This window comes from Paramormyrops kingsleyae, chromosome 1, assembly GCF_048594095.1.
Source record: "Paramormyrops kingsleyae isolate MSU_618 chromosome 1, PKINGS_0.4, whole genome shotgun sequence".
NCBI lineage: Eukaryota > Metazoa > Chordata > Actinopteri > Osteoglossiformes > Mormyridae > Paramormyrops > Paramormyrops kingsleyae.
In genome coordinates, this window is record NC_132797.1 from 9,115,240 (window position 1) to 9,138,020 (window position 22,781).

Below are 22,781 nucleotides of genomic sequence, written 5' to 3' on the forward strand. Positions count from 1 at the left end.
CCTCCCCAGCCTCTTTAAATAAAAAAGGTGGTGGCAGCGAACTTTGACAAGGTGCTCTAGTGAGCATACTTGTTACAATACGTTTCATCTCCACCAACATGGAGCCAGTGCTGGGCTGGTTATCGCTTGATGCCTTTTGAGAACCTGCCCATGTTTTCACCGGATTCGAAAATGAAAGTAGGTGGAAGCGAGAGTAAAGTAAATGTATTCGTATGTATTCCGTTTTGTTGGATTTATTTTAATCTGTTTTGGAATTTAAGTTTTTATAAGCTGCCGAACCGAAAAAAAAGTTTTCAGACTCGTTGCGCTCAGTCTCCTACTGCATGTATCCACGTGTATCTCCTTAAGGCCTCCCCGTATGTGTGTGAGTTTATTCTTTATTCTCGCTCGTTGTTTTACCGCCCTCCCTTTAAAGAGTCTGCTAATAACTGAATGTTGCGGTCCGCCTCAGAGTAGTGATGGGATTTATGGCTCTTTGAGGGGATCCGGATCTTGGCGATCCGTTCCTTTCAAAGAGCCGTTCAAAAGAACGGCTCTTTTGGCTCTTTTTAAATATTTAGTCAGTTTTAAGAAGCCAACTTGGGGGCATCTCAGTTTATCCTGGAAATAATCACTGGGAGGAATGATGAGGTGAGATTTGTAGTCAAATAATTAAAACTCAGATATCACACACCAATATCTGAGTTTGAATTATTCTGAAATATTGATTATTACCTCATTTGTCATGTGTGGACTATATTCCATATGGTTGCACAACATCCCTCTGCTTAGACAGTGACATCACTATTTTGGATTTACCTTTAGTACAAAGTGTGTGTATGTGTAAAGCTACGTTGACTTATGTTATTCATACAATACCTACTCACAAATAAACATCAAAAACAAAGCCGGCTGCAATGAATTTCTGTGCAAAACAGCTTTTACTACAAACACTTCCACACAATGTGGAAGTGAAGGATGCGTGCACAACTATCATCATGCTGTTAGGCAGTAGCACCCCTGCGCTGGGTGCGCCCCTCCCCCTATAACTGTTCTGTCTCGCGGAGGAGCTAATTTGTGTGCATCTGTGTGAAACACGCATAGGAAAAAAAGAACGACAGAAAGAACGGCTCCCCTCCAGCCGCGACTCGGCTCCCATCGTTCATGTTTATGAGCCGTTCAAAAGAATCGGTTCGTTCGCGAACGTCACAACGCTACCTCAGAGTAGATCTCTTCGCCACTCGAGCGCCACAGTATTTTATTAGAACTGCGGCATGGTTTTACTTTACAATGCAAAGATGTTCCGCTAAAAAGCTGTCTAGTTGTTTCACTGCTGGCACCATCGATATTAGACTAAATTATATCGGTAATGGGCAGATTTTTCCGTTTACGCGGGATGTTTGGATGCGATAGCCCGTGTTTCGCTGACGTTACGGGAACTGTTTTTGTTTGCGGAGGCCCGTAAATTTTTACATTTAAAAACCAAAATACGCTGTATCTTATTACTATTACCTTACACATGCTATTTGATGAACTGTAAAAAGCAATGAATTGTATAAATGCAATGACATACTGAAAGTGGTGCGGTTCTACTCCAATATATCACGGCTGTGATTCCGTCGTAGGCAGGAGGCCGCAGCCTGAGTTTGGTTCTCCACGTACAGGTAAAGATCAATAACGACAAACACAGAAACAGAAAACAGATGCAAAGATGGTTTATTTAAAATTTCCAAAAGACACAGCATGATATTACGGTTCCACCACCGATACACCAATATATGTTAATGATTTATTTTATGACTTAATTATGCAAAACTAATTTCCTGAATTAGATATAGCTGGAAACCATTTCTAAATTACGATTATTCTGGGTATAATGTCTTGTTTATGAAAGTGACATTTGAGGAGGTTAAGAAGATATTCAGATTTCCATGGTGACCGAAGGTGTCTGAAAGAGCGCTGGGCCGTTCGCCCCCTTGCAGACGCTGCACTCGCAGGCTGTGATGTGCCTGTATGTGTAGGTCTTGGTTGCTTTGTCACTGCAGGTCAGCTGTACTTGCCGCTGTTCAGAGCTCTTTTCCTGGCAGCAACTGCAGGTCCCACCCATTTGGAAAACACCGTTTGAATATGACCACCTGAAACAGGATCAGATAAGATCAGATAAGACAAACTTCATTTGTTCCGGGGGGAAATTCTCACTCATAGGAGTTTTACTTAAAAAAAAATGTTCTAAGGGCAGAACGAAAAATGGTTGGTTCAGAGAGATAACCAATCAGATTGAGAAGGTGAGTCCAAGCAAGTAGAGGAGGTGGGACCAACCAATCAGGTGTCTTGGTCCCACCTCTTCTAGTTACTTGGTTCTCTCTCTGAACCAAGCATTTTTCAAATTAATTTGTGTAAAACTTCCACGAGCAAAATTCTCCTGCATACATCAGGCAGGTACATAAAATGCTCATCAAAGACAATAATACACAGTACAAACTAATTTTGGAAGTACAAAGTAATATACAGTGCTGTAAATACATACAACAGGTGGTTTACATCCAATTAAAAACCAAAAGCATCGCACGTTTACTATGTAAAAGACGAGATGCTGTTCTGGCATGAGTTATGGGGTTGGCACGCCAGGAGGAGGCGCTGTAGTGATGGCAGCAGGGAGGGAAGGATCCCTCAGTAGTGTTTCTTAGCACAGCATGTTGGAAAGAGCCAGCGGGTAAAGGTGCTACAAGAGAGCGCCCCCTGGAGCAGGTGGGCAGTATTGCTCAAATTGTGAGATGTGATTGGTTTGTAGGTGTGGGTGAGATGTAGGCTACTATACTGTGCTCAGGACTGCCCAGGGGTGGCAGAGTGATGGACTTATATGTCTCCTTAGTGCTGGCATATAACAGTGCAGGAAAGGTGACTAAAAGTTGGTGATGGGTGGGTTGGCAAAGCCGTGGGTAAGCAGATGATCAGAAGCCACAGCCCTAGCAGAGATCAGCTTGTGTTTGTAAATGATGGCTTTAATGTAGGATTTGGATACTGGTCTAAAATGGCAAATAAATAAATTATATATGTGTGTGTGTGTCCTTTAATTTCCGACGCTGCCATATAACGAATCGAGGGTCTTGTTTCCCTGTATAGTACAATCAGTAAAACTATCAAGTAAAACAGATAACAGAGAAAGCAAAACATTTAAAAGCATCTTTATATCACTGATACAATTACAAGATTATCAGTCTACCCACCTCTCTGTACATCTTTAATCAGATCAGTAGACTAGGCTGGATTTTTACCATGAACAATTTACAGTTAATACTGTGAAGACACAGCAAATTGGACTCAGACTTACATTGAAGATGACTGACACTGGCCCTGGCACGTGGGGATCTGTACTGTTCCAGTGCAGCCTCCATATGATAGTACAGTGGGTGACGTCGTCACAGAGCAATTGGTGCTGCCTGCAATAAACAAACTACATGATCAACATATTTTATTCTGAAACTCAACTATATCACCACTAGAGGCCGCCACTCCACGTGATATATTCATTGACATTCCATCATCAGGCTGTGAAGCTGTGTTTCCTGCAAGACTTTAGTGGGGACACACCATGGTGTGTTTCATAATTATGAGTTATGAGGGCACAAGAACGCAACTATGGAATCTTGCAGTTATGTAAAAAATATGTTAAAAAAATCCAACAATTACATGAGTTTTATGACATGAGCTTTATGAATTTCCTGATGTATATTTAGCCTTGGCTGACTCAAACTAACAATAAAAAGCCATCAGTCAACCCTGAAATAACTGAAAAGTTGGTGTATTTTCCACCGTCAAATGTATCACTGGTTAACTTGTTTCCTGTCTTATTCAGAAAAACAATATGCCCATCATATTTTAAAGATTCCTCTTACAATTGTAGCAGCAGTGCTGTGCGTCCCAAATCCTGAACTCCTGAAAACAAACACAACAGAAAGAATTACAAGTGCAGAAGAGAGCAATAAGGTGGACACTTCTCACGGTGACAGTATGATAAGTGTCATATGACCTGCAACAGGGGACAGGGCATGTTATGAGCAAATGCAGTGGACAGTTACCTCTGCACAGGTTGCTCCTTGACAAACCATCATTACGGTCTTCAATCCTTCCTTCTCACAGACGTAAGTAACACATGGATCATTGGGGTCGTTCCAACTCTGACCGACCTGCACCAGTGAGACAGACTTGATCACATACCTACTGTATGCAGGAATGCCGTGTAAAAAGCCAATATTTCTGGTTATAATCTCTACTAAACCCATATCTATCACAGTTACTGACATGTTTACTCTTTCCAATTCAGTCTCCGGCTACTTTCATAAATCACTTTCTAAATACCTGATACACTTTTCCATTTTGCTGACAGGTCCTGTGAACTGTGGAATAAAACAAGAAATATTACACTCCAAGCCATACACTGCATTCTGTCATTCTTGGACTCTTTCATACTGGAGGAATCAGCTGTGTGTCAGCTGGCTTTAGTTGGTCTTTCATTAGATGTTTTGTTTATTGGACGATCACCATGCATTACATCAAAGAAAACAAACACGTCCGATTTCTAATTCCATCAAAATTACCGCACATTGAGGAATGGCAGCAAATCTGAAGAAAACCACGTGATCCGCTGACACGCCACAAGGTTTACTTCCTGCTTTGCTTCCGTTTACCCATGACCCTACTTCCCTACAGGCAGAATCGTAGGTGCAGGGACTGGAATGCATCACTACATGTAGGTATTTGCATGGGTTCGGGTAACTTGACAGGTAAATCTTATACATAATTTGACAAGAATTTGTGCAATAATATTTCAAATAAATAGAAATATCATGTGGTATGGCTCCAACACGCCATATTATGAAAGGGGCACTACTCTTAGGATGCATTACCACATATGGTTGTATTCCAGCATCCCTGGCTACTGGTGATGGCCATCTGGGCGTCTGTGCAGGTGACAGGGGGAGGAGGGGGCAGGGGCTCACACTTCACAGTCATGGTGTTACTACAGGTACAGCTGTGGCACTCCGACACCCAGGTGTCACCAGGCTGGGGGGAGACCATTCATCAGTTCAAGAATTTAAGAAAACTTTAATGTCTTACAATGAAACATAAATTTCTTAGCTTATGCATAACACAACCACAGACAGCACAACGAGTAAAAAAAATAAAATAAATCACACTTATTTTGAAGCGTTTGAGAAGCGCAATGACTGAGAATACTTTCTACATGTAATCTTCCTGGCCAGAGGAACTCTGTGAAATCACGCCAATGGTAGTACTTGAAAAAAAATTGGTCAAGGCGATGGATGGTAAAAGTGACATTCCTAGAGATTGATCGAGAGGCAACTCAGACAGTGAAAGCTGAGTTGCCCTTGGCAACACAGAGAACAAAGTAAAAAATAGCAGAGAAATACACACTGTACCAGACACCCAGCAGAGAAATACACACTGTACCAGACACCCAGTGTTGTTTCTTCAAAGCTTTTTATCATGCTGTTTGCTAGGGGTGGGGGAAAATTGATTCACTGAAATCATGTTGTTCACATGTGGTGCTGCTAATATATTTTCCCAGTTGCACACAGCCTGATTTTGCTAAAGGACTGACATGCACGAGTATACGTGTGCAAGGACGTCTCCTGCACCAACTCAACTTAAATGCGCAATCATGTGAAATGTAAACTTACATTGAATATCTCTATACCTTTTTTCCTGAACATTAAGAACAGTTTCTAAACAAATTGAACTATTTACACCTGTTTTGAACTCCTCCCTTGGGTTTCACCTCACCCTGTGCATTGCACTTTCATTATTTGTTGGATTTTTACATAGGTTTCCAAGTCATCAGATCGCTGTACTGTTCACACTAGATGACTGAAATGACAGCACATATGCTCAACGTTTATAAGCATGTGGCAAATAACTATCACACACACACACACATTCATTTCTATGGGAAAAATGCTAACGCTAACTATGACAACCTTAACCCCTACCCAACCCTAACCATAATCATAAGTAACCAAACAAAATACAAGAGCTTTTGCATTTTTAGTTTTTTCATTGCAATCACATATTTTTATAATATAGAGGAAACTGGTCCCCATAAGGTAAAAAAAAAAAAACTGGTGTATATCACATTTGGTCCCCACAAGGTAAGGTATATCTGGACCACATGCACACACACACACACACACTTGAATGCTAGGAACAGTTTCTTAGGCCCTGTTCACACCTGGTACTAACAGGTGTCCTGCATGATCTGATCACTAGTGGGCAGCGCTAAATATGTTCATTCACACCTGGCATTAACATGCATCTCTGCATGCATCTGGGATCTGGGCAAACCCATATGGGTTAAAGGCCAAAACCTGTTTGCAAAGAAACACCATAGTGATGCGTAGAAGCATGGGCGTAAATTACGGGGGGGGGACTGAGGAAGAGGAAGCAGGGTTCAAATTTACGTACATCGCGGTAAATTAATTGGCAGTCTGGAAAAGTTTTTAATAAATTGAGAAGTGGTAATATATTTAACATTAGTTTTTTTTTCCAGTTTTAATTTTTTTTATGCTCTGCTGCTCCCAGTACAATAGAAATGCATATATTATTGTATTTTTAGGTTGGTAATTGTTAGGTTGGTAATTTTAAACTTGTACTCTGGGATTGACTGATATAGTAATTTGATTGTTTTTAGATAAACAGATAAAATATCACTTACTGCCAAATGGAATGCACAAATTTTATTCACCTTTTTTCCAGGTGCTGTGTGGCAAAATTTAAAAACGAAAGAGGCTACAAAAGATGAGGTGAAAGGAAGCGTCACCTCATTCCTCTACAATGCACGTGATTTAAAAGGCGGAAGAAGAGACGCAGACAAGAGGCAGAGCAGGAGAGTGGCCCTTTCAAACAGGGGAGAGTGGAATTGGTGGACTAAGAGGATTTTTTAATTTGTAAAATAAATGTAAACTGAATTTTTATTTAATTGTGATGTCAGTGTGTGATTTTCCTTAAACATAAAACTGATTTTAGGCCTATCTGCTTCTTTACTTTTGGTTCAGCCACAGTTTAACTTATCAGTTTAAGTTATTTTACAGTTTACCTGTAAAACTCATCACTGTTTGCTCAATTTAATTTAGTTACCATGTGTAAATAATCTTAATATAATCCTGTAGCGATCATTCCAAATACCAGCTACTGTACTATGGATGCCACAGTTTAAATTAGCAGGATTGTGAAAACACTAACCACATTTTCGGGATTACTTTCTCTTGTAAAATGTAATATGTTCTTTGAGTATGCAAAGAACATATATTTTAACTGTGTGATCAAAAACATGCAATCAGACTTGCAAACTGTTGATTTTGCATATCCCAGACAAATCCCACATCCTTGCCCATATGGGCTGGCCCACATTGTGCCCAGGTAATGTGGCCCATTTGGGGCCCAGATAAATCCCACATCATTTGCCCATATGGGCTGGCCCACATTGTGCCCAGGTAATGTGGCCCATGTGGGGCCCAGCAATAACCCATACCGAACCCATTTGGGGTTTCTGGGCTGGCCCATATGGGGCCCATATGATTCTTGGGTGCAGATTTCGTTGCCATGTGGGAATGCTACCTGGGTTATTTTAAAATAATTTAATAAACGGTATTATATTTCATAATAATAGTTATCCATGTATAATCTTTACATTGCATTCATGATAATGTTATTTTCATTCGACAGTCATTATTATAAAATATTCCATCCATCCATTTTCTGAAACCACTTGTCCCATTCAAGGTGGCAGTAGCTCATTAGTATTCAACACTTTTCACACTACAGGATTTGGAGATGCCAACAGGTCTAGATATTTAACCTGCCAGATATCTGACAGGCGTCTGCAACACATCGGTCACTCTGTGTGGATTTAATAGCAATCGGGTGCTGGCTTATCAGCGCCAACGGACACCGGTTTGCCTCCAATCTGGGGCTTTTGCTGGCGATCGTCAAAAACTTTTGCCGTGTGGAATATTGGGGCTAAACTCATATAGTATGAACTTAGTATTTGTTACTTTTTTAAGGCCAGTCTGATTTTCCCGGCAAAAGCACACACTCGGATGATGTAGTCTAAAATGAGTTTGCACGTTGGATGTGTCGGATGTTGGATGTGTCGATGAGCTCTCTAGCACTAGCTGTAACCAAGTCAAAGCTACAATTAGCATAATGTTTTCCATGTTGAACATCTACTTTTGAATTTAGGTTTCAGCCGTGTCAGGAAATTAATTCATTTCATTGCATGTTCCGAAATGAAAATGCTGTAACCGAAAGGCACACAATGAATGTGTGTACTGACCTGAAATTCTCTTCAGCAAAATAGAATCTAGAAAATAGAATTGCGATATAGAATCGGAAACCATATCGTGATATCGATTTGGGTGGTCACTGCGATTACCGCCACTATTATTTGCCATACAGACTCTGTCCGGCAATAAGGATCAGAATCTTCTTGATTTTCGTTTCACTCCAGAAATATGACTGCAAATCAGAGCAATGTAAATTTTGACTGTTCTGTATCAAAATATAGAACTACTGATTTGGCTAATCAATGAGCCTATTAACCTCATTATTACACTCCTGAAGTGCATGGAAACAGGCATTATTGTCTCAGTTGGCTCTTCAATGAAATTCATCTTAGCTTGTACAGTATAAATCAGAAAGAGCAAATCACACCTGCTTAGGTTCTCCAAGCGGACCATTGCAACCTGTGGATAGAAGGAACAAGTCAAGATAAGTTAAATAGATAAGGTATGAGAGTGACACAGAGCCCATGGGCCCTATTTAGAGTGCATAACATTTGTTGCCTGGTTAATAGGTTATTTCTCAGATACTTTGACATCATCCTCAAGAAGACTTTGAAATATTAAACCCATTTACAGTGAAGAGTGATTTGCAAACAAATGAAACACATCTGAAATGACATCACAATGATGAGGCGGGCAGACACACAGCTTACACTGATGTGGACACGTGTTGACACATGTCGTAGAGTTTTTATCTTCCAACATCATGTCTTCAGGGCAGAAGCACCCAGCTTGGTCAAGGCCAAAGGGACTTCCTGATACACGTTGCCTGAGAAGGACACTGACAGTGAGAAGACCCTCCCGACTGTACTACTTTCCTTCAAAAAGGAACACACTCACCCTGCTTCACAGTAGTCTTTAGCATGGTTACGACATTCTTGAAAAACCATCCCTTGATCACAAGAGAAATCTGAAAGCGAGAAGTAGGGGAATGTTATAAATTCATTGTGTCTGACCAAGCTGGGTGGATCCTGGTCAATCTGAAGCACCAGGAATCACTCCAAGCATCTGAGAAACTTTTCAAGCCGTCTCAAAACCTCGACTGTGAGACAAAGTCTGTAGGCTTTTCACTGCACATTACCACAAACTCCGTTGGTCAGGTTTCTCCATTCCACACAGATGTTGCGTGCGTTACACTCCTCAGCGGCTTTGCTCAGCACTGAGCAGAGGTATGTGAGGCCAGTGTTGTTCTTCATCAGGCACAAATCTGCTTTACAGCTCTGTCTGATGTGCGACAGGTCCACCATTTTTCTGCACTCCGCAAAGGCACTGAAACAATGACAGCAGAGTGATGTCATACACGGCACAGAAGGTTTGGCTCTGCAGATTACGACACCTGTGATCAGAAGGTTGTTGGTTCAGATCCTGGGTGCTGCTACCATTGGGCACATGAGCAAAGCTCCTAACTCTCACTTGCTCCAGAGACTGGCTGGCCCTGCTTTCTTGGTCGTATGTCACTTTGGGTAAAAGGTTCTGGAAAATTTATTTTACAACATATGTAATAGTTAATCCATAAAATAATCCATCCATCCATTTTCTGCCACTTTTCCGGAGCCAGGTTGCAGGGGCAGCAGTCTAAGCAGGGATGCCCAGACCTCCTTGTCCCCAGCCACCTCTTAACTAGGATTAAGATGCTTGTCCCCAGCCACCTCCCCCAGCTCCACCAAGGGAATATCAAGGCGTTCACAAACCGGCCAAGAGACATAATCTCTCCAGCATGTCCTGGGTCTGCCCCAGGGTCCCCTCCCAGTTCAATCTGCCTGAAACATCTCCCCAGAGAGGCATCCAGGAGGCATCCTAGATAGATGCTGGAACCACCTCACGTGGCTCCTTTCAATGTAGCAGAAAAGGAGCTCTACTGTCTGGAAAATTGATAGCTTTGACTTTCAGCTCCACTCTAGCTTTACTACGACTGAATGGTACAGCATCCGTGTAACTGCTGATGCTGCACCGATCCGCCTGTCAGTCTCGCATGCCCGTCTTACTTCTGAGCAAGACCCCGACATACATCTCCACCAGGACAGAGCAATCTACCATTCTCCAATCAAGAACCATGGCTTCAGACTTGGAGGTGTTGAACCTCACCCTGGCCCCCCCACACTAAGCTACAAACCGCCCCAGTACATGCTGCAAGTCACAGCCTAATGAAGCCAAAAGGATCATCTGCAAAAAGCAAAGATGTAACCCTGAGGTCACTGCAGAGCACCCCCTCCTGTAAGTCTGACTTACTGCTGGCAATGCGAACCAAACTTTCACAGGGACCTTATGGCCTGCACCAAAGGACCCCATACTTCTGAAGCGCCCCCCCCCCCACAGGACCCCCCGAGGGAGTCGACTGTATGCCTTTTCCAAGTCCATAAAACACATGTACAGTAGACTGGTTGGGCAAACTCCCATAAACCCTCCAGTATCCTTGTGAGAGTGAAGCACTGGTCCAGTGTCCTGTGATCAGGATGGAATCCACATTATTCCTACTGGATCCAAGGTTCAACCAACAGACAGATCCTCCTCTCCAGTAACCGGACATAGACCTTCGCAGGGAGGCTGAGGAATGTGCTCCCCCTGAAGTTGGAACATATCCTCCGGTCCCCTTTATTAAAGATCGGGACCACCATCCCAGTCTGCCCTCTATGAATCGCCACCTTATTGTGGGGGAGGGGTTTGTATGCCTCAGTGATCCAGGGAGCTATGATGTTGGGGGCAGTTGCCCCTGGTTCGGTCTCCTAAGGAAGATTGGTCCTAGGTGAGCGGCCAAACAAAGTGTGGTTCATGTTACCCCCTATAACAAAATGGACCATGTGACCCCACCCAGATTGGGGAGAGCAGGGCTCTGCCCTGCAATCAAGCCTGGGGGGGAAGGAGCTCATAGGCGAACGCCTGGTGGCCAAGTCTCGACCCATGGGGCCCAGCTGGGCAGAACCTGAAAGAGTTACATTTCTCTGCCCTCCAGTGGGCTCACCACCTGCAGGGAGGACTGTAGGGGTGAAGTGCAGCATAGATCAGATGTTAGTTGCAGGAGCCTCTGCAGACCAAGCTACCAAATCTGGTTCAAATCCGTAAAATTAAGTTTAGCTATTTCTATTATCCTGTGTGCAAGTAAAATGTTTTTATGCCATAATATCAAAAGAACTACAAATATTTTTATTACTTAATATTTGCTATGTAAGTCTCCTTATTGCCTTATTGTCTTTATTTATTTATTAAGTACAATACAAATCGATCGTAGTATAAACAGATAACAAGCTTTAAGAGCAAGTGAAGCTTACCTGCCATCAATGATATCACAGAGCTTTGCACCCACAGGGTCAGGTGAACAGGGGGAAGGACTAGGAGTAGGAGTAAGGTTAGGAAGTGTACAGGGAAGGTCTTTGGGTTTACAGTAAGGCTTTGCTGGATCCTCATACACCCACGATAAAGATGTCAGTCCACAGCACGTGTCGTCCTCGACCGTGCCATCCCTGCGCACACAAGACGCTCCAGCACAAACACCTGCACGACACAGTTAATGAGGCTCAGGCAAGGCTGGACTGGCCATCTGGCGTATCGTGGAATTTCCCAGTGGGGAATCACTGTCCATTAAGGGATTAAATCGGTCGGCAAAATTAACTGAGGAGGATCCCCCTCAACAAAATGCCCGACCCCCCACCCCTCAGTTGGTAATCTATGACCCCCACCCCCCTACAGTAAAACATCTAGCCACGCCCCTGTTGTGGGGCCATCGGACGCCTCAGTCCAGAGCCGATATTTGGCACATGCCTGGACAGTACAGACTGAAAGCTGTGATGTATAAGAAGGTGCTGGAGCAGATTCCCCATCACACACACACTTATACAACGCAATCAAAGAGTTATACACATACATAACAATACTACAGAAATGAAATACGCACCACACTGTCCTTCAGTATTATGCTCAAAGTTTTCCATTGCCAAGGTAACAGTTAGGTCACTGTTTACTGAGATGGAGACGCTGGAGCGAATTTTGTCAATATACAGTAAAACCTTGTAACCAGTTGTCTCAAATCTCATACCCTGACCATTGTAAGGTGGCGCTATTATCTGGTTGTTGAGCTTGCACTGGAAATAGAGTTGAACAAATTAGGAAAGTGTTCCCTTTGAGTATTACATAAATATATAACAACTATGGGTACAATCAAAGCATACATACAGTACTGTGCAAAAGTCTTAGGCAGTCAAAGACAATGTTTAAAGCTGTTTATCTGGGTATTTACAGCTCTGGAACAAATAGAGAGATCATGCAAAATTTTCAGGTTCACTCATTTCTCAATTTATGGGTAGGGTTTGGTATCATTTGGGTTTTTTCCTGATGCCACTGCTAAAACAATACTTTTAAAACAGCACCGCTGCCTAAATGGTGCTTAACAAAAAATAAGGCTAAAACGAAGGTCAGAACATTAATGAACTGTTACTTTTTTTCTAAGGAAAACGAAATTACAAACTGAATACAATAATTGCAAGCGAGTGTTGTGCAGATACATGCATGTAGAGAGGGCCCAGCCAGTGTCAGCCTGTAGCAGAGGTGGAAATTTCAGGTCCAGAAAGTAAAAATCCAGACCAGGATTTTGTTTCAATCAATCAATTGCGTATGAAGAGACACTGTCACAGAGTACTCATCTGGTTGGTTGAAACAAAATCATGGTCTGGATTTATACTTTCTGGACCTGAAATTTCCACCTCTGGCCTGTAGAGAGGTTGGGTTTTCTGCTCGCGGGCGCATATGCATGCATGGTCCAGGGTATTCAGACTAATTTAACGCTGAGCGAGCCAGCGAGCGCAAAGTTTTCTGCTTGCGAGAGCATATACACGCGTGGGTTTTGAGACTAATTAAAGGCCATAGGCTAACAGTAAGTGTCTACTGACTTCAGAACAAGTGTTATGTTAATTACCGACGGCACGTGAGCTTTAGCGATGCTTCAGGTGCCCCTAGCACTAGGTATTTACTGTAAGTGGCACCGAAATCTGCATTGCAATACAGTCCAGTGCATACTGATCATATAGGAACTGGTGCCATATTCACACTGGGTTTTGTACCAAGCCCTATTTATGGTTATGTGCCTGTGTAAAATATACATTCTTTTTGCAGTTACCAGCCTGGATTTTCTCTGCTTCTCTTTAATGAAGGGCTTCCTTGCTTTAGGGGACTTAAATCCTGCTTCTTGGAGCCTGTTACAAACTGTCCTAGCAGTGCATTTCACACCACTTAATGTTTCACATTCTTTCTGAAGGTCAATTGAGGTCATTCTCTGATTCATGAGGTACCGTTGGCTAAGCTGACAGTCACCTCTGACATTAGAAAGTAGCTTCTGCAGTCCACCACTAGTTTTTGGCTAGTTTTTGGTTATTCCCAGTGTCTCCTGCTTCACCTTGTTCTTGTGTACTGCTGTCTTAGACATTTTGGACCTGGAAGCAACCTGCCATTCAGTATAGCTTTCTATCAGCAGAACCAGGAAAAACTAGGATTAAGATGCAAATTTAAGAAAACATGGAGTCTCTCCATTATTTCTGAAGTTGTATAGCTGTATAGGGATGGGCTGATCCACGTCTTCAGCCCTGATACGATTCCGATACACATCTGCTGATACTGATACATATTCTGACAAGAGCTCTTTCTACTTTAATACTTTAAAATACTGTATGTGTGTATGTATGTATGTATGTATGTATGTATGTATGTATGTATGTATGTATTTATTTATTTATTTATTAACGCTTGTAAATGAAATTTAAACTGGGGTGAAAATTAGGAAATTGGGCTTTCCTGCAGTGCAAAATAGGGTCCTTTGACAGATAATATATCATAGTTTTACACCAAAATGAAGATTATTTAAAAATCATTTTCTTTGACTGCATAAGACTTTTATACAGTACTGTACATCCACATACATTATTGAAAGGCATTAGGACAAACATAGAAAACAGTTCTTTCCTGGAGATGCTTACCTGGATTTTGTTTCCATTTACATATAAGGTGGCACTGGAATTCATATATTGCACTATGACACCCTTAACAAATGAGCCCTTGTAATATTTAACTAGGTAGTTGTCCACAGCAACGAGGAAATTATATTGTGGCACCTTCTCCTTCACCAGGATATAAGTGCAGTTGTCATAGCTGTCATATGCTGTGCCTTGGAAGGTGATGTAGTGGGGATCTCCATAGAGATCACACTGACCTGGGAGAGAAAGTGAAACTCATTCCAATTAGGGGTCATAGGGGGTCAAATGAAGAGAGACAAAACGATTCCTGAAGGAAGGAGGTAAACATGCTGAGATAAATCAAAATAAGGAGAAACTTCTTAGAGTCTAACTTGATGGATAAATGCGAGGACAGACAAGATGTTGATCAGATGACACTTACAATCACAAGTCCATCTGCTGCAGCAATCGTCAGAGATATTCCTTAGCAGTCCTCTGGGACACTGTGGTTTTGTAGTTTCTGGACAGGGGGGGCAAACTAAAGGAAGCAGATGTGTGGTGAGACATCGAAACAGACCCATAGCCTTAGGATAGAGGGCATTATGAAGAGCTACTTGCTGTACACCAGTGGACACATCTATATATGGCTGTTATATGAGAAGATTTATAAGGTGACAATCTTTAGTAGTAAATACATCTGTTCTTCTAACAATAACTTACAGATTCCAATAACTTCCTGGGATTTCCAAGAAATTCCAGATTTATTTTGAACATTAATACCTAAATATGAGACACCAGACAGAAGACACTACAAATTATATTCCAGCAGCAGCCATGAGACACGTTTCTTAATGTCCCACTAACGCACTCCGGCACCTTTGGTGTTGGACAGCAGTTGGGCAGGGAAACTAAAGACAAGCAGCAATCAGTTGAAGAAAAACACCTTTTCAATTTCAAATCGGTTATCATGCACACTCTGCTATGTAAATACAGTGATAACACATATGGCAGATAATAATAAGAGCAATCAAGGAAGAGTGACACGTATACCAATCATGTGAAGAGCTTCTGAGACACCATTTCAGTAAGTTAAATAGATAAGGTATGAGAGTGACACAGAGCCCATGGGCCCTATTTAGAGTGCATAACATTTGTTGCCTGGTTAATAGGTTATTTCTCAGATACTTTGACATCATCCTCAAGAAGACTTTGAAATATTAAACCCATTTACAGTGAAGAGTGATTTGCAAACAAATGAAACACATCTGAAATGGAAGTACATCACAATGATGAGGCGGGCAGACACACAGCTTACACTGATGTGGACACGTGTTGACACATGTCGTAGAGTTTTTATCTTCCAACATCATGTCTTCAGGGCAGAAGCACCCAGCTTGGTCAAGGCCAAAGGGACTTCCTGATACACGTTGCCTGAGAAGGACACTGACAGTGAGAAGACCCTCCCGACTGTACTACTTTCCTTCAAAAAGGAACACACTCACCCTGCTTCACAGTAGTCTTTAGCATGGTTACGACATTCTTGAAAAACCATCCCTTGGTCACAAGAGAAATCTGAAAGCGAGAAGTAGGGGAATGTTATAAATTCATTGTGTCTGACCAAGCTGGGTGGATCCTGGTCAATCTGAAGCACCAGGAATCACTCCAAGCATCTGAGAAACTTTTCAAGCCGTCTCAAAACCTCGACTGTGAGACAAAGTCTGTAGGCTTTTCACTGCACATTACCACAAACTCCGTTGGTCAGGTTTCTCCATTCCACACAGATGTTGCGTGCGTTACACTCCTCAGCGGCTTTGCTCAGCACTGAGCAGAGGTATGTGAGGCCAGTGTTGTTCTTCATCAGGCACAAATCTGCTTTACAGCTCTGTCTGATGTGCGACAGGTCCACCATTTTTCTGCACTCCGCAAAGGCACTGAAACAATGACAGCAGAGTGATGTCATACACGGCACAGAAGGTTTGGCTCTGCAGATTACGACACCTGTGATCAGAAGGTTGTTGGTTCAGATCCTGGGTGCTGCTACCATTGGGCACATGAGCAAAGCTCCTAACTCTCACTTGCTCCAGAGACTGGCTGGCCCTGCTTTCTTGGTCGTATGTCACTTTGGGTAAAAGCTTCTGGAAAATTTATTTTACAACATATGTAATAGTTAATCCATAAAATAATCCATCCATCCATTTTCTGCCACTTTTCCGGAGCCAGGTTGCAGGGGCAGCAGTCTAAGCAGGGATGCCCAGACCTCCTTGTCCCCAGCCACCTCCCCCAGCTCCACCAAGGGAATATCAAGGCGTTCACAAACCGGCCAAGAGACATAATCTCTCCAGCATGTCCTGGGTCTGCCCCAGGGTCCCCTCCCAGTTCAATCTGCCTGAAACATCTCCCCAGAGAGGCATCCAGGAGGCATCCTAGATAGATGCCGGAACCACCTCACGTGGCTCCTTTCAATGTAGCAGAAAAGGAGCTCTACTGTCTGGAAAATTGATAGCTTTGACTTTCAGCTCCACTCTAGCTTTACTACGACTGAATGGTACAGCATCCGTGTAACTGCTGATGCTGCACCGATCCGCCTGTCAGTCTCGCATGCCCGTCTTACTTCTGAGCAAGACCCCGACATACATCTCCACCAGGACAGAGCAATCTACCATTCTCCAATCAAGAACCATGGCTTCAGACTTGGAGGTGTTGAACCTCACCCTGGCCCCCCCACACTAAGCTACAAACCGCCCCAGTACATGCTGCAAGTCACAGCCTAATGAAGCCAAAAGGATCATCTGCAAAAAGCAAAGATGTAACCCTGAGGTCACTGCAGAGCACCCCCTCCTGTAAGTCTGAATTACTGCTGGCAATGCGAACCAAACTTTCACAGGGACCTTATGGCCTGCACCAAAGGACCCCATACTTCTGAAGCGCCCCCCCCCCCCCCCCCCCCCCACAGGACCCCCCGAGGGAGTCGACTGTATGCCTTTTCCAAGTCCATAAAACACACGTAGACTGGTTGGGCAAACTCCCATAAACCCTCCAGTATCCTTGTGAGAGTGAAGCACTGGTCCAGTGTCCTGTGATCAGGATGGAATCCACATTATTCCTACTGGATCCAAGGTTCAACCAACAGACAGATCCTCCTCTCCAGTAACCGGACATAGACCTTCGCAGGGAGGCTGAGGAATGTGCTCCCCCTGCAGTTGGAACATATCCTCCGGTCCCCTTTATTAAAGATCGGGACCACCATCCCAGTCTGCCCTCTATGAATCGCCACCTTATTGTGGGGGAGGGGTTTGTACGCCTCAGTGATCCAGGGAGCTATGATGTTGGGGGCAGTTGCCCCTGGTTCGGTCTCCTAAGGAAGATTGGTCCTAGGTGAGCGGCCAAACAAAGTGTGGTTCATGTTACCCCCTATAACAAAATGGACCATGTGACCCCACCCAGATTGGGGAGAGCAGGGCTCTGCCCTGCAATCAAGCCTGGGGGGGAAGGAGCTCATAGGCGAACGCCTGGTGGCCAAGTCTCGACCCATGGGGCCCAGCTGGGCAGAACCTGAAAGAGTTACATTTCTCTGCCCTCCAGTGGGCTCACTACCTGCAGGGAGGACTGTAGGGGTGAAGTGCAGCATAGATCAGATGTTAGTTGAAGGCAGGAGCCTCTGCAGACCAAGCTACCAAATCTGGTTCAAATCCGTAAAATTAAGTTTAGCTATTTCTATTATCCTGTGTGCAAGTAAAATGTTTTTATGCCATAATATCAAAAGAACTACAAATATTTTTATTACTTAATATTTGCTATGTAAGTCTCCTTATTGCCTTATTGTCTTTATTTATTTATTAAGTACAATACAAATCGATCGTAGTATAAACAGATAACAAGCTTTAAGAGCAAGTGAAGCTTACCTGCCATCAATGATATCACAGAGCTTTGCACCCACAGGGTCAGGTGAACAGGGGGAAGGACTAGGAGTAGGAGTAGGGTTAGGAAGTGTACAGGGAAGGTCTTTGGGTTTACAGTAAGGCTTTGCTGGATCCTCATACACCCACGATAAAGATGTCAGTCCACAGCACGTGTCGTCCTCGACCGTGCCATCCCTGCGCACACAAGACGCTCCAGCACAAACACCTGCACGACACAGTTAATGAGGCTCAGGCAAGGCTGGACTGGCCATCTGGCATATCGTGGAATTTCCCAGTGGGGAATCACTGTCCATTAAGGGATTAAATCGGTCGGCAAAATTAACTGAGGAGGATCCCCCTCAACAAAATGCCCGACCCCCCACCCCTCAGTTGGTAATCTATGACCCCCACCCCCCTACAGTAAAACATCTAGCCACGCCCCTGTTGTGGGGCCATCGGACACCTCAGTCCAGAGCCGATATTTGGCACATGCCTGGACAGTACAGGCTGAAAGCTGTGATGTATAAAAAGGTGCTGGAGCAGATTCACCATCACACACACACTTATACAACGCAATCAAAGAGTTATACACATACATAACAATACTACAGAAATGAAATACGCACCACACTGTCCTTCAGTATTATGCTCAAAGTTTTCCATTGCCAAGGTAACAGTTAGGTCACTGTTTACTGAGATGGAGACGCTGGAGCGAATTTTGTCAATATACAGTAAAACCTTGTAACCAGTTGTCTCAAATCTCATACCCTGACCATTGTAAGGTGGCGCTATTATCTGGTTGTTGAGCTTGCACTGGAAATAGAGTTGAACAAATTAGGAAAGTGTTCCCTTTGAGTATTACATAAATATATAACAACTATGGGTACAATCAAAGCATACATACAGTACTGTGCAAAAGTCTTAGGCAGTCAAAGACAATGTTTAAAGCTGTTTATCTGGGTATTTACAGCTCTGGAACAAATAGAGAGATCATGCAAAATTTTCAGGTTCACTCATTTCTCAATTTATGGGTAGGGTTTGGTATCATTTGGGTTTTTTCCTGATGCCACTGCTAAAACAATACTTTTAAAACAGCACCGCTGCCTAAATGGTGCTTAACAAAAAATAAGGCTAAAACGAAGGTCAGAACATTAATGAACTGTTACTTTTTTTCTAAGGAAAACGAAATTACAAACTGAATACAATAATTGCAAGCGAGTGTTGTGCAGATACATGCATGTAGAGAGGGCCCAGCCAGTGTCAGCCTGTAGCAGAGGTGGAAATTTCAGGTCCAGAAAGTAAAAATCCAGACCAGGATTTTGTTTCAATCAATCAATTGCGTATGAAGAGACACTGTCACAGAGTACTCATCTGGTTGGTTGAAACAAAATCATGGTCTGGATTTATACTTTCTGGACCTGAAATTTCCACCTCTGGCCTGTAGAGAGGTTGGGTTTTCTGCTCGCGGGCGCATATGCATGCATGGTCCAGGGTATTCAGACTAATTTAACGCTGAGCGAGCCAGCGAGCGCAAAGTTTTCTGCTTGCGAGAGCATATACACGCGTGGGTTTTGAGACTAATTAAAGGCCATAGGCTAACAGTAAGTGTCTACTGACTTCAGAACAAGTGTTATGTTAATTACCGACGGCACGTGAGCTTTAGCGATGCTTCAGGTGCCCCTAGCACTAGGTATTTACTGTAAGTGGCACCGAAATCTGCATTGCAATACAGTCCAGTGCATACTGATCATATAGGAACTGGTGCCATATTCACACTGGGTTTTGTACCAAGCCCTATTTATGGTTATGTGCCTGTGTAAAATATACATTCTTTTTGCAGTTACCAGCCTGGATTTTCTCTGCTTCTCTTTAATGAAGGGCTTCCTTGCTTTAGGGGACTTAAATCCTGCTTCTTGGAGCCTGTTACAAACTGTCCTAGCAGTGCATTTCACACCACTTAATGTTTCACATTCTTTCTGAAGGTCAATTGAGGTCATCCTCTGATTCATGAGGTACCGTTGGCTAAGCTGACAGTCACCTCTGACATTAGAAAGTAGCTTCTGCAGTCCACCACTAGTTTTTGGCTAGTTTTTGGTTATTCCCAGTGTCTCCTGCTTCACCTTGTTCTTGTGTACTGCTGTCTTAGACATTTTGGACCTGGAAGCAACCTGCCATTCAGTATAGCTTTCTATCAGCAGAACCAGGAAAAACTAGGATTAAGATGCAAATTTAAGAAAACATGGAGTCTCTCCATTATTTCTGAAGTTGTATAGCTGTATAGGGATGGGCTGATCCACGTCTTCAGCCCTGATACGATTCCGATACACATCTGCTGATACTGATACATATTCTGACAAGAGCTCTTTCTACTTTAATACTTTAAAATACTGTATGTGTGTATGTATGTATGTATGTATGTATGTATGTATGTATGTATTTATTTATTTATTTATTAACGCTTGTAAATGAAATTTAAACTGGGGTGAAAATTAGGAAATTGGGCTTTCCTGCAGTGCAAAATAGGGTCCTTTGACAGATAATATATCATAGTTTTACACCAAAATGAAGATTATTTAAAAATCATTTTCTTTGACTGCATAAGACTTTTATACAGTACTGTACATCCACATACATTATTGAAAGGCATTAGGACAAACATAGAAAACAGTTCTTTCCTGGAGATGCTTACCTGGATTTTGTTTCCATTTACATATAAGGTGGCACTGGAATTCATATATTGCACTATGACACCCTTAACAAATGAGCCCTTGTAATATTTAACTAGGTAGTTGTCCACAGCAACGAGGAAATTATATTGTGGCACCTTCTCCTTCACCAGGATATAAGTGCAGTTGTCATAGCTGTCATATGCTGTGCCTTGGAAGGTGATGTAGTGGGGATCTCCATAGAGATCACACTGACCTGGGAGAGAAAGTGAAACTCATTCCAATTAGGGGTCATAGGGGGTCAAATGAAGAGAGACAAAACGATTCCTGAAGGAAGGAGGTAAACATGCTGAGATAAATCAAAATAAGGAGAAACTTCTTAGAGTCTAACTTGATGGATAAATACGAGGACAGACAAGATGTTGATCAGATGACACTTACAATCACAAGTCCATCTGCTGCAGCAGTCATCAGAGATATTCCTTAGCAGTCCTCTGGGACACTGTGGTTTCATAGTTTCTGGACAGGGGGGGCAAACTAAAGGAAGCAGATGTGTGGTGAGACATCGAAACAGACCCATAGCCTTAGGATAGAGGGCATTATGAAGAGCTACCTGCTGTACACCAGTGAACACATCTATATATGGCTGTTATATGAGAAGATTTATAAGGTGACAATCTTTAGTAGTAAATACATCTGTTCTTCTAACAATAACTTACAGATTCCAATAACTTCCTGGGATTTCCAAGAAATTCCAGATTTATTTTGAACATTAATACCTAAATATGAGACACCAGACAGAAGACACTACAAATTATATTCCAGCAGCAGCCATGAGACACGTTTCTTAATGTCCCACTAACGCACTTCGGCACCTTAGGTGTTGGACAGCAGTTGGGCAGGGAAACTAAAGACAAGCAGCAATCAGTTGAAGAAAAACACCTTTTCAATTTCAAATCGGTTATCATGCACACTCTGCTATGTAAATACAGTGATAACACATATGGCAGATAATAATAAGAGCAATCAAGGAAGAGTGACACGTATACCAATCATGTGAAGAGCTTCTGAGACACCATTTCAAAACAATTGTGAATAAGGAAAGAAGATAAACATTTTTCAGAATGTTTGCAAAACTATTCTATGTGAACATGAAGACAGGAATCACTATTATTTGTGATAAAATCTCACTTGAACTTAAGTTTCACTTTGACTACTTGATTTTGTTGTAGATAATGCTGAAATTATATATAAAGTAGCTGATTCCTTTGCAATTAATGTCAAACTTACTTGTAGTTCTAGTGGTGGATGACCCAGTTGTAGTTGGTTTGGTGATAGTCGTGGATGACCCAGTTGTAGTTGGTTTGGTGATAGTCGTGGCCGACCCAGTTGTAGTTGGTTTGGTGATAGTCGTGGATGACCCAGTTGTAGTTGGTTTGGTGATAGTCGTGGATGACCCAGTTGTGGTTGGTTTGGTGATACTCGTGGTTGACCCAGTTGTGGTTGGTTTGGTGATAGTCGTGGATGACCCAGTTGTGATTGGTTTGGTGATAGTCGTGGTTGACCCAGTTGTGGTTGGTTTGGTGATAGTCGTGGTTGACCCAGTTGTAGTTGGTTTGGTGACAGTCGTGGTTGACCCAGTTGTAGTTGGTTTGGTGACAGTCGTGGATGACCCAGTTGTAGTTGGTTTGGTGACTGTCGTGGATGACCCAGTTGTAGTTGGTTTGGTGATAGTCGTGGTTGACCCAGTTGTAGTTGGTTTGGTGATAGTCATGGTTGACCCAGTTGTAGTAGGTTTGGTGATAGTCGTGGATGACCCAGTTGTAGTTGGTTTGGTGATAGTCGTGGATGACCCAGTTGTAGTTGGTTTGGTGACAGTCGTGGATGACCCAGTTGTAGTTGGTTTGGTGATAGTCGTGGTTGACCCAGTTGTAGTTGGTT

General features: G+C 42.8%; 2 protein-coding genes across 2 annotated transcripts; both read right to left on the reverse strand.

The window, feature by feature from the left end:
* Window positions 1–1,679: 1,679 nt before the first annotated feature.
* On the reverse strand, window positions 1,680–4,563 carry LOC111853391 (apomucin-like). Its single transcript, XM_023830214.2, has 5 exons — window positions 4,339–4,563; window positions 4,059–4,166; window positions 3,876–3,915; window positions 3,311–3,419; window positions 1,680–2,114 (listed from the first exon to the last, which is right to left on the reverse strand). The coding sequence occupies exons 2-5, from the start codon at window positions 4,089–4,091 to the stop codon at window positions 1,901–1,903; spliced, it is 396 nt and encodes a 131-aa protein (XP_023685982.2). The 5' UTR covers window positions 4,092–4,166; window positions 4,339–4,563; the 3' UTR covers window positions 1,680–1,900.
* Window positions 4,564–4,733: 170 nt separating this feature from the next.
* Window positions 4,734–22,229, reverse strand: LOC111853409 (intestinal mucin-like protein). The gene is made up of 10 exons (XM_072708972.1): window positions 22,131–22,229; window positions 14,718–14,813; window positions 14,300–14,532; window positions 12,229–12,415; window positions 11,606–11,828; window positions 9,421–9,608; window positions 9,180–9,249; window positions 8,993–9,108; window positions 8,710–8,741; window positions 4,734–5,043 (listed from the first exon to the last, which is right to left on the reverse strand). The coding sequence occupies exons 3-10, from the start codon at window positions 14,342–14,344 to the stop codon at window positions 4,873–4,875; spliced, it is 1,032 nt and encodes a 343-aa protein (XP_072565073.1). The 5' UTR covers window positions 14,345–14,532; window positions 14,718–14,813; window positions 22,131–22,229; the 3' UTR covers window positions 4,734–4,872.
* Between the last annotated feature and the right edge of the window lie 552 nt (window positions 22,230–22,781).